The sequence below is a fragment of the Notolepis coatsorum genome (genome assembly GCF_963971535.1).
Source record: "Notolepis coatsorum genome assembly, chromosome: 15".
Taxonomy (NCBI): domain Eukaryota; kingdom Metazoa; phylum Chordata; class Actinopteri; order Aulopiformes; family Paralepididae; genus Notolepis; species Notolepis coatsorum.
In genome coordinates this window covers 21,653,260-21,669,607 of record NC_140179.1, presented here as the reverse complement: position 1 = coordinate 21,669,607, position 16,348 = coordinate 21,653,260, and the positions used below count along the sequence as shown (strand labels likewise).

The following is a 16,348-nucleotide window of genomic DNA, read 5'->3' as shown; positions in this document are numbered from 1 at the left end:
TAGGTCCGCCCCTGTACATACATACATACATACATACATACATACATACATACATACATACATACATACATACATACATACATACATACATACATACATACATACATACATACATACATACATACATACATACATACATACATACATACATACATACATACATTCCTACTGTCTCAATAAAGAACCTTCTCTCCTGTGTCTCCTCTACTCTGTCTCCCTCTCAGCCTTCCTACTGTCTCAATAAAGAACCTTCTCTCCTGTGTCTCCCCTACTCTGTCTCCCTCTCAGCCTTCCTACTGTCTCAATAAAGAACCTTCTCTCCTGTGTCTCCCCTGCTCTGTCTCCCTCTCAGCCTTCCTACTGTCTCAATAAAGAACCTTCTCTCCTGTCTCCCCTACTCGGTCTCCCTCTCAGCCTTCCTACTGTCTCAATAAAGAACCTTATCTGGGCGGCTGGGTGGCGCAGCGGACTAAGCGTTCGTCACCAACGCAAGAGACACTGGTATCGAATCCGGCTGTCAGCGTTGCCTTCGGCTTGGCCGGCCGTCATACTGGCTCAATTGGCAGAGTCAGCGGGAGGAAAGCCGGTGGGTGGTAATCTGGTTGTTGTAAACAGCGACTCCTACAGGTCGGTCAGGGCGCCTGCACAGCGAGGAAGGGAGAGGGTGAGAGTAGTGTGAGCCTCCCACACGTCACACCTCACCAATGAGACTGGGGTTAGACTAGTGTTTTTGTGGCTCGTTTTTATACGTTTTTGAATACGTTTCATGTCCCTATTACACAGAAATGCGTTTTTTGGCGTTTTTTTGTGGATACGGCTGAAACGCTAAATTGTGTTTGCGTTTTGGAGAACCCCTAAAAAACACGGCGACAACAGCCGTGTAGTCTGCACGGAGCCGTTGTTGCGAAAACGCCCATGCGCAGTAGATACCATCTGCGTGCCCTTCCGGTGACAACAGAGTGTGTGTGTGTGTGTGTGTTTGGGACAGAGGCAGAGCTGTCCCAAATAGCTGCAGCTACCATGTGTTGTCAAGTTATTGTTATAAGGATCCCAGTCCAAGCTACAACAGTCTGCATTCCCTTAACAATTGTTTGTATTGAGCCGTATTGTATTGTACCCATATGCAATATGTTAAATAAAGTTTACATCCATTCATTCTGCTAGCATTACCACTGGCTAACATGAGCTAGCATTAGCTATCAGACCCTGTTAGCTCAAAGCTCCTCTTTCAACTTAACAAGCATTAAACAAAAAGGCCCAGTCATCTATTCACCTTTGTTTAATACACACAGCGTTGTCTCTAATGTTATCTAACTATTGATAGCTCCCGATATCATCAGTTTGGTGCTGGCTAACTAGCGTGAGCTAACGTTAGCTTCTAGCCACAATGCTATACTGTTATAATGGCATACTCCATTGACGTTAGCATGCAGCTAACAATGCTACCGATCTTTTTTTAGACTAAACTATCCGCTCTTGGTGGTCACTTGTGTTGATGTTAGTTTTGTTTCATCAACAAATGACAGGCAGAACACACAGTGAATGTATCCGTTTTGTTTATTGCACTTTTATTAGGCTTTGCTGAAAAAGAATTGCTGCATTGAGTAAATAGGCAAGATGGTGGCGCCCATAGGCGCCTGCCTTGTTGACATTTTCTTTGCTGGAGCTTCCAGGAAGTGTATTGGCACATTCAAGTTCTGATTGGTTGAAATTGCCTTCATGTTCGCCACCTACTGCCACCTACTGCTTTGGCAGTGTACTACATCAGTGTGCTCAGGTGACAAAAACGAAAGTGTGACTCGAGGCTGCGACGTCGCGGCGAAACGCATATGACAATGAAACGAAAGGTGTAACCGCAGCTTGAGAGTCCGCGCTGGCAGGTGAAAAGAAGTGGCTGGCTGACTCCATGTATCGGAGGGGACATGTGATAGTATCTATCAACCCTCCCTAGACGGACCAGTGGGGGGCACATGTGAGCAACGACCAGGAAGGGGAGGGGGGAATTGGCATGACGACTAAATTGGGATGGGAGAAAAACACAGAAAAACAGGAGGAGAAAAAGTGGATACAAAAATAAAAATAAAGAACCTTATCTCCTGTGTCCCCTCTACTCTGTCTCTCTCTCAGCCTTCCTACTGTCTCAATAAAGAACCTTCTCTCCTGTCTCCCCTACTCTGTCTCCCTCTCAGCCTTCCTACTGTCTCAATAAAGAACCTTCTCTCCTGTGTCTCCTCTTTGATTGATTGATTGAAAACTTTATTAACAGATTGCAGAATGGGTACAGTACAGTACAGCTCAATACATACAATTGTTAAGGGGATGCAGACCAGAGAAAGACTTTCGTCTTGTTTACATCAGGGTCCTCCATTTTCAATTCATCGTAACATATATGACATACAGATAGACAGTACTGCTACATCTATACATTTATGACATACCAGATTTGCAAATACAGTACTGTTTGTGATACGAAAAGAGTCCAGAAAAAAAGTATATACATTTGACGTAGAAACTGTACATTGGAGGAGGTTGGGTAGGTGGGGGGGGGGGGTACTGTACATTGGAGGTCAGACAAAGCTTTCCAAAAGCTCAAACAGTGAACTCCAAGCCCACGTGGTTGAACTAAAAATTCAAAGAAACAGACTAAGAAATGACGTAAACACCATGATCAGAACCGCAAAAAGAAATTTCATCAACGACAAAACTGAGGAAAACAAAAACAAACCCTGCGAACTTTGGAAATTACTCAATAATCAACTAGGCTGCAGTAAAAAACTTAAAACCAGATTCTCAAACATAAACATAAAGACAGACAACACGCTCATCACAGACAAGCTGGATGTAGCCAATTACTTAAACATCTTCTTCACAAACATAGCCACAACACTGGTAAACAAACTACCCTCCCACTCAGGGCATTATGGGGTAGAACACATAGTAGCATACTACAAAAACCTAGGGGTCCACAAAGACGACTTCAAACTTGAAATGGTAACAACCGATGAGGTACTCAAAAAATTGAGCGCCCTCCAACCTAACAAGGCCACTGGCCATGACAACATCCCCTCCAAATTCCTCAGAGACGCAGCAGCCGCCATCACCCCAGTCATCACACACATAATAAACCTCTCTATAAAACAGGGGCACGTCCCCAAGGACTTCAAAATTGCGAGAGTGACCCCTCTGCACAAAAAGGGCAGCAAATTAGATCCAGGCAACTACCGCCCTGTTTCTATTCTTACCTCCATCTCGAAAGTCATGGAGAAAATAGTCTACGAACAGGTCGAAAAGTACCTGGCGGAAAAAAATCTAATCTACGAATTCCAATCTGGCTTCAGAACGTCCCACTCCACTGACACATGCCTCCTCTATTTGAACGACCACATCAAACAAGAGGTGGACGCGGGCAAATACTGCGGCATGGTCATGCTGGACCTACAAAAGGCATTCGACACTGTCAATCACTCCATTCTAATGGACAAGCTAAAAGCAATTGGTTTTGATAGCTTATCAGTGAGCTGGATGCAATCCTACCTGGAGGGGAGAGAACAGATGGTAGAGGTAAACGGTACTCTATCCCCCCCCCCTCACAGTGATTGATTGATTGATTGATTGATTGATTGAAAACTTTATTAACAGATTGCAGAATGGGTACAATACAGTACAGCTCAATACACACAATTGTTAAGGGGATGCAGACCAGAGAAAGACTTTCGTCTTGTTTACATCAGGGTCCCCCATTTTCAATTCATCAGGACATATATGACATAAATGACATACAGATAGTCAGTACTGCTACATCTATACATTTATGACATACCAGATTTGCAAATACAGTACTGTTTGTGATACAGAAGGAGTCAGGAAAAGGGAGTATATACATTTGACGTAGAAACTGTACATTGGAGGAGGTTGGGTGGGGGGGGGTTGGGTACACTGGGATATTGACAACCATACTGGGTAATCTACATTGGAGGTGGTTGGGGGGGGGGCACACTGTATAAGCAAGCAAAACTGTACATTGAGGGGGGGGGGGGAGACACTGTACAAACAAACAAAATTGTACATTGGACTATTGACAAAACCATACTAGGTAAATGACTGTACATTGGAGGGGGTTGGGTTAGGATATTTACAGGGGCCAGTGTTGAATTGCAGTCTCCCGTAGGTGTCCCTTGAGAGAGGTTTTGAAAGTGGGTAGTGATCCACATTCCTTTACAGCTTTGGGTAGGGCGTTCCACATTGATGTGGCATAATTGCGAAACGTGTTTAGTCCCTTATTTGAGCCGAATCTGGGTTTAACTCTGGGTGAGCTGTGGTGTTCCACAAGGAAGCATACTAGGACCGCTACTCTTCCTAATTTATGCAAATGACATGTCGTCAGCCTGTGACTGCAACTTGTTCCTGTTTGCGGACGACTCAGCCCTGCTGGTCTCTGACAAGAACAAGTTGCAGGTTGAAAAAACCCTCAGCTCGGAACTAGGCAAAATCTGCATATGGCTCGCTGATAACAAACTATCATTACACATGGTAAAAAAAGAGTCCATTCTCTTCGGTTCAAATAACAAACTCAGCAAGACCGACGGCTTCTCAGTTACAGTGGGTGACAATATTGTCACAAGGAAAGACGAAATTACCTACCTGGGTTCCATCCTAGAGGCAAATCTTTCCTGTGACAAAATGGCATCCAATGTAATAAAAAAAAGTCAACCAACGAACTAGATTCTTGTACCGGATCTCCTCCCTGGTAAACAAGAATACCCTGAAGACTCTGGCAGGAGCACTCATTCAAGGGTACTATGACTATGCATGCACCTCATGGTACCAAAGCACCTCAAAGGCGCTTAAAACAAAATTACAAACATCACAAAACAAACTGGTCAGACTACTACTTGACCTGAACCCCAGAACCCACCTCACCCCTGCCCACTTTGACAACCTAGGATAGCTTAGAGTAGACGACAGAGTACAGCAACTTGCAATGGGCCTGGTCTACAAGATACACTATACGACCGGGGTGCCCATGTACATGTCAAAATACTTCCCAAAGGTCAGTGAATACCACAACCACTACACCAGAGGAAGCTCAACAAATCATGTTAAACCCAGATTCGGATCAAACAAGGGACTAAACACGTTTCGCAATTATGCCACAACAATGTGGAACGCCCTACCCAAAGCTGTAAAGGAATTTATACAACGGGATGCAAATTTCTCGATTCTGATTGGCTGAAACAGTCATTTTACACGTGTTTATTCTTCACAATTCCACGCTCTTTGTCCCAGGACCCGCCCACAACCGAATCACTATCACTCCGCGTGCGAGTTAAAAAAAATAAACAAGATGGCGGACAATAATCTTTACAAATGGATATGTTGATAGCGTCAAAACGACTAAATATAAAGCGATTCTGTCAAGGCGAATGTCTTAGACGTTTAAACAATGTTGGATGATGTAATTGATGGGTCATGAATCATTGTGTAGCAAAAGAAAAATCGCTGATTGATTGATTGATAAATTTGCAATTTTCTTTTCAATTTCTACTTCCTTCTCCCTGACTGCAGCTTTCACTGTCACACTGTCCGACGCTGGCGTACCCACCCACACACACACACACACACACACACACACACACACACACACACACACACACTCCTGTCTGCAAGAGTCAGACTGAGAGAGAAGCAGCGCTGTTTTAAGTGAGCATGGTCTATTGAATTGATTGATTGGTTGATTGCTAATTTTAATGTACGCCTGATTTCCAACTGGTTAAGTTTAGGCTAAAAAAATAAATAAAAAAATAGGGCGAAGAAAACTTTTTTTTTCTTATAGGGCAAAGAAAACTTTTTAATTTGTTTTACCTACTTTCTATAGAAGCATCTAAGAATGAAGTTCTATAGAAAGTAGGTCTGCATCCCCTTAACAATTGTGTGTATTGAGCCGTACTGTATTGTATCCATTCTGCATCTGGTAATACAATTTTCAATCAATCAATCAATCATTCCAATAACCACTAACTTCATAATTAAAAACTAAAGAAAAGTTGGATGTGTTAGTTGGTTGGATGTCTTAGTTGAAAGGCAGTTGGATGTGTTAGTTGGTTGGATGCCTTAGTTGAAAAGCAGTTGGATGTGTTAGTTCCAATAACACACAGTTGGATGTGTTAGTTGGTTGGATGCACTTCAAGCTGCTTCCACATGGAGGCAACTTCTCTCAACCATTCCAATAACACACAGTTGGATGTGTTAGTTGGTTGGATGCACTTCAAGCTTCTTCCACATGGAGGCAACTTGTCTTTTTTGTAGTTGTGGGAACTACTTTTTCTGGCGGATGGTTTTTTCAATAAATCTTCGATTAATGTGTGTTTATTGTATAGCAATAAGGTTGGATGAATGTGGCAGTTGTATAAAAGCATTACACCACTTGTAGTCGTGATTTGTGAACAATAAACCATGCCTAGGGGGGTCTAACGACCACCCCTAGGCATGGTTTATTGTTCACAAACCACTCCTGCGCGTGATGTAATGCTTAAGTGAATCCCTGCCCACATTCAAAACTGCTCTTAAAGAGCACCTACGGGAGGCTGCAATTCGAAACTGGCCACCGTAAATGCCCAAAACCCCCACCACCTCCTAATAGACAGTCTCCTCCCCACCACATGTATATATTCCCTCCCCGCCGTATGTATATTTCTCTCCCACCCACCCACCCCCTCCTAATGTACAGTCCCCTCCCCATCATATGTATATACTCTGTCAGGATCTAGGGGTAACAGTACTGTATATTTGAATACCGTTTATGTCACAAATGTATCAGTACTAAATACCTATATGTCCCTATGCCATAAATGTCATGTATGTTGTGTATGTCATAAATGTCTATATGCATTGAAAATGGGGGACCCTGATGGAAACAAGACAAAGCCGTACTGTATTGTACCCATTCTGCAATCTGTTAAATAAAGTTTTCATTCATTCATTCATTCATTCATTCATTCATTCATTCATTCATTCATTCATTCATTCATTCATTCATTCATTCAGGTGGTTGGGTGGGTGGGGGGGGGAGGTTGGGTAGGAGTGGGGGGGAGGTTGGGTAGGAGGGGTGGGTGGAAGACACTGTACAACTGTACAAGCAAAACTGTACATTGGAATATTGACAAGACCATACTTGGTCATTTTTACTGTACATTGGAGGGGGTTGTGTTGGGACATTTACAGGGGCCAGTTTCGAATTGCAGTCTCCCGTAGGTGTTTTTTGAGAGTGTTTTTGAAAGTGGGTAGTGATTCACATTCCTTTACAGCTTTGGGTAGACAGCTCTACTCTGTCTATGTTGCGGGTCCAAAATGAATGTAGTTGTTTACATGTTGCATGCATGTATCCCCTCCCTACTTCCCATTTAGAATAGAATAGAATAGAAGTACTTTATTGATTCCGAGGGAAATTCAGCACTACAGAACACTCACAATGAACATTTAGGTAGTCAAAAATCACAAATAAGAATAGAAATACAGTCAAGGATATACATTCAAAAATATGTATATACATTCTAAAATATACAGCCAAATATATACAGTAATATACAGTACAAATGTTAAATGTAGATGTAGAGAGTCCAGGAAGATATGTAAGAGTTTGTACTGTCACTCTATGCTCAGTGAGGCGTGTGGAATGCAACTGAGTGGATGAATGGCATGGCGGTGCTCTCTAGTGCGACATCTAGTGGCGGAATGTTATCTATAGCACCTTTAAACATGGTCACAGACTTACTTTTGGCATCTATGAGGCGTTCCCGGGGGTGCAGGTCTGGAGCAGACAGCTGTTCCTTCACCTTGCTAATGTCTTTATGGTGGATGTAATCAAAAAGGCTCTGCCCAATGAGCTCCAGCTGGAAGAACAAAATTACATACTGTTACATTTACATTTAGTCATTTAGCTGAACACTTTTATCTGTATTCCTCAGCCTTCCTACTGTCTCAATAAAGAACCTTATCTCCTGTGTCTCCTCTACTCTGTCTCCCTCTCAGCCTTCCTACTGTCTCAATAAAGAACCTTCTCTCCTGTGTCTCCTCTACTCTGTCTCCCTCTCAGCCTTCCTACTGTCTCAATAAACAACCTTCTCTCCTGTGTCTCCCCTACTCTGTCTCCCTCTCAGCCTTCCTACTGTCTCAATAAAGAACCTTCTCTCCTGTGTCTCCCCTACTCTGTCTCCCTCTCAGCCTTCCTACTGTCTCAATAAAGAACCTTCTCTCCTGTGTCTCCCCTACTCTGTCTCCCTCTCAGCCTTCCTACTGTCTCAATAAATAACCTTCTCTCCTGTGTCTCCTCTACTCTGTCTCCCTCTCAGCCTTCCTACTGTCTCAATCAAGAACCATCTCTCCTGTGTCTCCTCTACTCTGTCTCCCTCTCAGCCTTCCTACTGTCTCAATAAAGAACATTCTCTCCTGTGTCTCCTCTACTCTGTCTCCCTCTCAGCCTTCCTACTGTCTCAATAAAGAACCTTCTCTCCTGTGTCTCCTCTACTCTGTCTCCCTCTCAGCCTTCCTACTGTCTCAATAAACAACCTTCTCTCATGTGTCTCCCTCTCAGCCTTCCTACTGTCTCAATAAAGAACCTTCTCGCCTGTGTCTCCCCTACTCTGTCTCCCTCTCAGTCTTCCTACTGTCTCAATAAAGAACCTTCTCTCCTGTGTCTCCCCTACTCTGTCTCCCTCTCAGCCTTCCTACTGTCTCAATAAATAACCTTCTCTCCTGTGTCTCCCCTACTCTGTCTCCCTCTCAGTCTTCCTACTGTCTCAATAAATAACCTTCTCTCCTGTGTCTCCCCTACTCTGTCTCCCTCTCAGCCTTCCTACTGTCTCAATAAATAACCTTCTCTCCTGTGTCTCCCCTACTCTGTCTCCCTCTCAGTCTTCCTACTGTCTCAATAAAGAACCTTCTCTCCTGTGTCTCCCTCTCAGCCTTCCTACTGTCTCAATAAAGAACCTTCTCTCCTGTGTCTCCTCTACTCTGTCTCCCTCTCAGTCTTCCTACTGTCTCAATAAAGAACCTTCTCTCCTGTGTCTCCCCTACTCTGTCTCCCTCTCAGCCTTCCTACTGTTGAACATTGTCGAACTTGAGTGCTACAGTCTTGAGTGCATAGTAGTATAGACATATTAGCATAACAGGTAGTAATATAGGCACAGTAGATTACTTAGTAGCAAAGAGCATAATAGTAAAATAGTATGAAGGTTAGTATTATTATTTATTATTATTCTTTTTTATTTCAGATATTGATTGAAGATGTGTGTTTTTAGTCACACAGAAAAGAATAGTGCTGTATATATATACCATATATATACATATATATATTTATATTTACCACATATCTGTCTGTACATACCTGCATATCTACAAACTGTATCTGTAGATACTATATCTATATCTGTACATAGCCTACTCTTACTAGTAACGCTGCTGGCCAGTATGACTGACTACCATAGAGTCTTTATATCTGTATCACTGTACATATTAATACTACACTCTGTACATACATCTGATTAGCACTATTACTCAGTAGCACTCATTTATATATTTTGTACCCAGTTTAATCACCTGTAGCCTACATTGTATATTACTACTGCACTTTAATGTTACATTTGCACTCTGACTGGATGCCAAACTTATTTTCGTTGTACTGTACTTCTGCTGCATGATGACAATACATTTGAATCTAAGATAATCTAATCGAATCTAGAAGAACCAACGTAAAGTCAAGTGGATCGTGTATTCTGAATGTATTGTCTATAGTGATCACTGACCCTGCTGAAGCTCAGGACTTTGGAAACGGACTCTGATGTGAAAAGGATCTTCCCACGATCACAACTCACCACTACGAGGAAACCATCAGCTGCCTGGGAGAGAGAGAGAGAGGGGGAGAGAGAGAGGGAGGGGGGAGATAGAGAGAGAGGGAGGGGGAGAGAGGGGGGGAGAGAGGGAAGGAGGGGGAGAGAGAGAGAGGGGGAGGGGGAGAGAGAGAGGGGGAGAGAGAGAGAGGGGGAGGGGGAGAGAGAGAGGGGGGAGATAGAGGGAGGGGGGAGAGAGAGGGGGGGAGAGAGAGAGGGGGGAGAGAGAGAGGGAGGGGGGAGAGAGAGGGGGGGGAGAGAGGGAGGGGGAGAGAAAGGGAGAGAGAGGGGGGGAGAGAGGGAGGGGGGAGAGAGGGAGGGGAGAGAGAGAGAGAGAGAGGGAGGGGGGAGAGAGAGGGAGGGGGGAGAGAGAGGGAGGGGGAGAGAGGGGGGCAGAGAGAGAGAGGGGTGACAGAGAGAGAGACAGAGAGAGACAGAGAGGGAGGGGGGAGAGAGAGGGAGGGGGAGAGGGAGAGAGAGGGAGGGAGGGGGGGAGAGAGGGGGGCAGAGAGAGAGGGGGGCAGAGAGAGACAGAGAGAAATAGAGAGAGGGGGTGAGAGAGAGAAAGAGACAGGGGGGAAAGAGAGAGGGAGGGGGGAGAGAAACGGAGAGACAGACAGAGAGAGAGAGAGAGAGAGAGAGAGAGAGAGAGAGAGAGAGAGAGAGAGAGAGAGAGAGAGAGAGAGAGAGAGAGAGAGAGAGAGAGAGAGAGAGAGAGAGAGAGAGAGACAGCGAGGGAGAAACAGAGAGAGAGAGAAAAGAGAGGGAGACAGAGAGAGAGGGGGGAGGGAGAGAGGGAGAGAAAGAGAAAGGGAGAGAGAGAAAGAGAGAGAGACAGAGAAAGAGAGACAGAGAGGGAGAAACAGAGAGAGAGAAAAGAGAGGGAGACAGAGAGAGAGAAAAAGAGAGAGAAACAGAGAGAGAGAGAGAGAGAGAGAGAGAGAGAGAGAGAGAGAGAGAGAGAGAGAGATATAGTGAGACAGAGAGAGAGAGAGAGAGAGAGAGAGAGAGAGAGAGAGAGAGAGAGAGAGAGAGAGAGAGAGAGAGAGAGAGAAGGAATGTGCAGTTTTAGCTGCAAAATATGTCAATTCATGTCACAAGAAAAGGGACAACCAGTAGGACACATATACTGTATATATATACATCTACCATGTTTTACTCACCGCACCATCTCCTGTATTTCTTTGATCTTATATTGTTATGTTGTTTGTTGTTTATGTCATAATTGTGCTTTGGCAACATTTGTGAAATGTCATGCCAATAAAGCTTTTTTAATTGAATTTAATTTAATTGAGAGTGTTATGGTTTGTAACCGACCCCAATCGCACAACACAAGACAGGTATGAGAGTAAGCCAAGAACTGGGCATTTATTGAAAACAACAGAAAACGGCACTGTCCCTTTAAGGCTATGGTTAGACTAGTGTATTCCTAGCGTTTTTTTATGCGTTTTTGACGACGTTTGATGTCCTATCTACACAGAAATGCGTTTTTTGGCGTTTTTTTGTGGATACGGCTGAAACGCAAAATTGTGTTTGCGTTTGGAGATACGCAAAAAAAACGAATCGACAACAGCGTGTAGTCAGCACGGAGCAGTTGTTGCGAAAACGCCCATGCGCAGTAGATACCATCTGCGTGCCCTTCCGGTGACAACAGTGTGTGTGTTTGGGACAGAGCTCTGTGTCCCAAATAGCTTCAGCTACCATGTGTTGTCAAGTTATTGTTATAAGGACCCCAGTCCAAGCTACAACAGTCTGCATTCCCTTAACAATTGTTTGTATTGAGCCGTATTGTATTGTACCCATATGCAATATGTTAAATAAAGTTTACATCCATTCATTCTGCTAGCATTACCGATTGCATGAGCAGCTGGCTAACGTGAGCTATCAGGATTCAGACCCTGTTAGCTCAGAGTTCCTCTTTCAACTTAACAAGCATTAAACAAAATGGCCCAGTCATCTATTCACCTTTGTTTAATACACACAGCGTTGTCTCTAATGTTATCTAACTACTGATAGCTCGCGATATCATCAGTTTTGGTGCTGGCTAAGTAGCGTGAGCTAACGTTAGCGTCTAGCCACAATGCTATATTGTTATAATGGCATACTCCATTGACGAGCAGCTGGCTAACGTGAGCTATCAGGATTCAGACCCTGTTAGCTCAGAGCTCCTCTTTCAACTTAACAAGCATTAAACAAAATGGCCCAGTCATCTATTCACCTTTGTTTAATACACACAGCGTTGTCTCTAATGTTATCTAACTACTGATAGCTCGCGATATCATCAGTTTTGGTGCTGGCTAAGTAGCGTGAGCTAACGTTAGCTTCTAGCCACAATGCTATATTGTTATAATGGCATACTCCATTGACGTTAGCATGCAGCTAACAATGCTACCGATAGTTTTTTAGACTAAACTATCCGCTCTTGGTGGTCACTTGTGTTGATGTTAGTTTTGTTTCATCAACAAATGACAGGCAGAACACACAGTGAATGTATCCGTTTTGTTTATTGCACTTTTATTAGGCTTTGCTGAAAAATTATTGCTGCATTGAGTAAATAGGCAAGATGGTGGCGCGGCATAGGCGCCTGCCTTATTGACATTTTCTTTGCTGGAGCTTCCACCAGGAAGTGTATTGGCACATTCGTTCTGATTGGTTGAAATTGCCTTCATGTTTGCCACCTACTGCCACCTACTGCTTTGGCAGTGTACTACATCAGTGTGCTCGGCTGACAAAAACGAAAAAAAAACGAAAGTGTGACTCAGGCGCACGACGTCGCGGCGATACGCATATGAAAACAATACGAAGATGATACAAAAGGTGTAACCGCAGCCTAAGGGAGAACACAAATTACGGGAAAACAAGAAATGGGAAAAATAGGCACAGTGCCTTTAAGAGGCGAGCTGGCTAAGGGGAAGGCTAAGGGAAGGCTAACGGACAGGGCCAGGGCAAGGGAACAGGGCAGGAACAGGGAGGACTAGGAGGACTGGACAGGGAAGACTAGGAGGACTGGACAAGGAGGACTAGGAGGACTAGAAGGACTGGACAGGGAGGACTAGGAGGACTAGAGAGGGGAAACAGGGACAGAGGCCCGCGGAGGCGGGCTGGGGACAGGGAGGACTAGGAGGACTAGAAGGACTGGACCGGGAGGACTAGGAGGACTAGAAGGACTGGACAGGGAGGACTAGGAGGACTAGAAGGACTGGACAGGGAGGACTAGGAGGACTAGAGAGGGGAAACAGGGACAGAGGCCCGCGGAGGCGGGCTGGGGACAGGGAGGACTAGGAGGACTAGAAGGACTGGACAGGGAGGACTAGGAGGACTAGAGAGGGGAAACAGGGACAGAGGCCCGCGGAGGCGGGCTGGGGACAGGGAGGACTTAGAAAACAGGGTTAAGGCCTTGGACTGGGCGAGGGCTGGAGCTGCTTACAGGGAGGAGTAGGAGGGCGCAGGCTAGACGTCTGGAGGAGAGCGCGCCGGCTCGGAGAGCGCATCTGGCGCGGAGGTCTGAGTGGTGCGCGTCTGCTTGGAGTACGCGCCGGTACGGAGAGCGCATCTGGCGCGGAGGTCTGAGTGGTGCGCGTCTGCTTGGAGTACGCGCCGGTACGGAGAGCGCATCTGGCGCGGAGGTCTGAGTGGTGCGCGTCTGCTTGGAGTACGCGCCGGTACGGAGAGCGCATCTGGCGCGGAGGTCTGAGTGGTGCGCGTCTGCTTGGAGTACGCGCCGGTACTGAGAGCGCATCTGGCGCGGAGTCTGGATGCGCGTCTGGATGCGCGTCTGGAGTGAAGAGCGCGTCTGGCTCGGAGGTCTGGAGTGGAACACTGGAATACCTCCCGTAGAGGATTAGAGAGCGCAGTACAGTGTCTCCCTCCAGGCAAACGGCGACAGGTGGCGAAGGCTTGAGCGCATCTCACGCCGGAGATGAAACAGCATAACAGACAGAAACAGAAACTCCCGTAGGAGCCTACAGATTGAGAACCTCCCGTAGGAGTTTGCTGATAGAGATATGATACGGAACGACCCGACCAGGACTGAGGGGAAGAGCGAGGTATTTAAAGCCCAACAGGGGCGCTAATTAGAATACACATCAGGTGCGTGATGGTAATTGATACTCGAACTAGAAGTGTGAGTTCGGCACGGACCAATCAAACACATAATGACAGATAGTCCAAGGGTGTGGGCTGCTGAAGAGCAGACGAGGCTAAACGGGCGCGAGGGTGGGGGCTGGAGAAGTGAGGAGAGCAGGGAATTAAAGGTCCAGGGAAAGGCGAACCTCACAGTACTCCCCCCTCCACGGGAGCCACCGGGCGACCCAAAAATACAGACAGAGGGGCAGGGGAAATGACCAGGCAACAAAACAAAAAATTGGGCCATGCTAGCGGGGAAGCTACACCAAAAGCGGGGCTAGCAAAGGGGCAGGGTAGCCGAGGGGTAACTAGGGAAGCCGAGGGGTAACCAGAGGAGCTGAGGGGTAACTAAAGGAGCTGAGGGGTAACCAGAGGAGCTGAGGGGTAACTAGAGGAGCTGAGGGGTAACAGCCAGGGCACTGATAGCTACAGGGCCTATGCTAGCTGTACTGCTACATTAACATAGAGGCTGCGCTAGCTGCCGGAGCTAGGCTAGCAGACAGGGCTGGAACAGGGGCACTGGAGAGGGGAACAGGGAAGGGGCTAGCAGAGGGAAAGGGTAGCTGCCAGGGCACTGATAGCTACAGGGCCTATGCTAGCTGTACTGCTACATTAACATAGAGGCTGCGCTAGCTGCCGGAGCTAGGCTGGCAGACAGGGCTGGACCAGCATGAGAGAACAAGCTAGCTGGAAGGACAGTCCTAGCTGTGGGAGAAAACTGACCGTGCTAGCTGAAGGGGCAGTCCTAGCAGTGGGGAAACTGACCTTGCTAGCTGAAGGGGCAGTCCTAGCAGTGGGAGAGAACTGACCTTGCTAGCTGAAGGGGCAGTCCTAGCAGTGGGAGAGAACTGACCTTGCTAGCTGAAGGGGCAGTCCTAGCAGTGGGGAAACTGACCTTGCTAGCTGAAAGGGCAGTCCTAGCAGTGGGAGAAAACTGACCTTGCTAGCTGAAGGGGCAGTCCTAGCAGTGGGGAAAACTGACCTTGCTAGCTGAAGGGGCAGTCCTAGCAGTGGGGAAAAACTGACCTTGCTAGCTGAAGGGGCAGTCCTAGCAGTGGGGAAAACTGACCTTGCTAGCTGAAGGGGCAGTCCTAGCAGTGGGAGAAACTGACCTTGCTAGCTGAAGGGGCAGTCCTAGCAGTGGGGAAAACTGACCTTGCTAGCTGAAAGGGCAGTCCTAGCAGTGGGGAAACTACACAAAAAGTGGAGGCCATGCAGAGGGACCGGGTTAGCTGCCTGGGCATGGCTAGCTACAGGGCCTATGCTAGCTGCAAGGGCTGCATTAACATAGAGGCTGTGCTAGCAGCCGGGGCTAAGCTAGCAGACCGGGGCCATGCTGGTAGTAGAGGCCTGGCAAGCTGCAGGGGAGCTAACGAGGCTAACAGGGAAGCTAACAGGGGAGACTAACAGGCTAAACAGGGGAGCTAACAGGGAAGCTAACAGGGGAGACTAACAGGCTAACAGGGGAGCTAACAGGGAAGCTAACAGGGGAGCTAACAAAGGCTAACAGGGGAGCTAACAGGGGAGACTAACAGGCTAACAGGGGAGCTAACAAGCTAACAGGGGAGCTAACAGGGAAGTCAACAGGGGAACTAACAAGGGCTAACAGGGGAGCTAACAGGGGAGACTAACAGGCTAACAGGGGAGCTAACAGGGGCTAACAGGGGAGCTAACAGGGGAATCAACAGGGGAACTAACAAGGCTAACAGGGGAACTAGAGAAAAAAAAAAAAAAGGCAAACTCAACATACACCGTCTGTGCTGGCTGGGGTCGTCGACTGGTCGGGTCGTACTGTTATGGTTTGTAACCGACCCCAATCGCACAACACAAGACAGGTATGAGAGTAAGCCAAGAACTGGGCATTTATTGAAAACAACAGAAAACGGCACTGTCCCTTTAAGGGAGAACACAAATTACAGGAAAACAAGAAATGGGAAAAATAGGCACAGTGCCTTTAAGAGGCGAGCTGGCTAAGGGGAAGGCTAAGGGAAGGCTAACGGACAGGGCCAGGGCAAGGGAACAGGGCAGGAACAGGGAGGACTAGGAGGACTGGACAGGGAAGACTAGGAGGACTGGACAAGGAGGACTAGGAGGACTAGAAGGACTGGACAGGGAGGACTAGGAGGACTAGAGAGGGGAAACAGGGACAGAGGCCCGCGGAGGCGGGCTGGGGACAGGGAGGACTAGGAGGACTAGAAGGACTGGACCGGGAGGACTAGGAGGACTAGAAGGACTGGACAGGGAGGACTAGGAGGACTAGAAGGACTGGACAGGGAGGACTAGGAGGACTAGAGAGGGGAAACAGGGACAGAGGCCCGCGGAGGCGGGCTGGGGACAGG

At 46.8% G+C, this 16,348-nt stretch overlaps 1 protein-coding gene across 1 annotated transcript in view; it reads right to left on the bottom strand.

Moving 5' to 3' along the window:
• LOC311241967 (basic helix-loop-helix ARNT-like protein 2) overlaps positions 1-16,348 on the bottom strand; it is a gene marked incomplete at both ends in the record, with an annotated part of 90,522 nt that overhangs the window by 23,898 nt on the left and 50,276 nt on the right. Inside the window, 2 exons of the mRNA XM_084330924.1 lie at positions 7,772-7,889; positions 9,801-9,893. Of these exons, the coding sequence (XP_084187050.1) occupies positions 7,772-7,889; positions 9,801-9,893 (211 nt within the window). The remainder of the gene's footprint in view (positions 1-7,771; positions 7,890-9,800; positions 9,894-16,348) is intronic.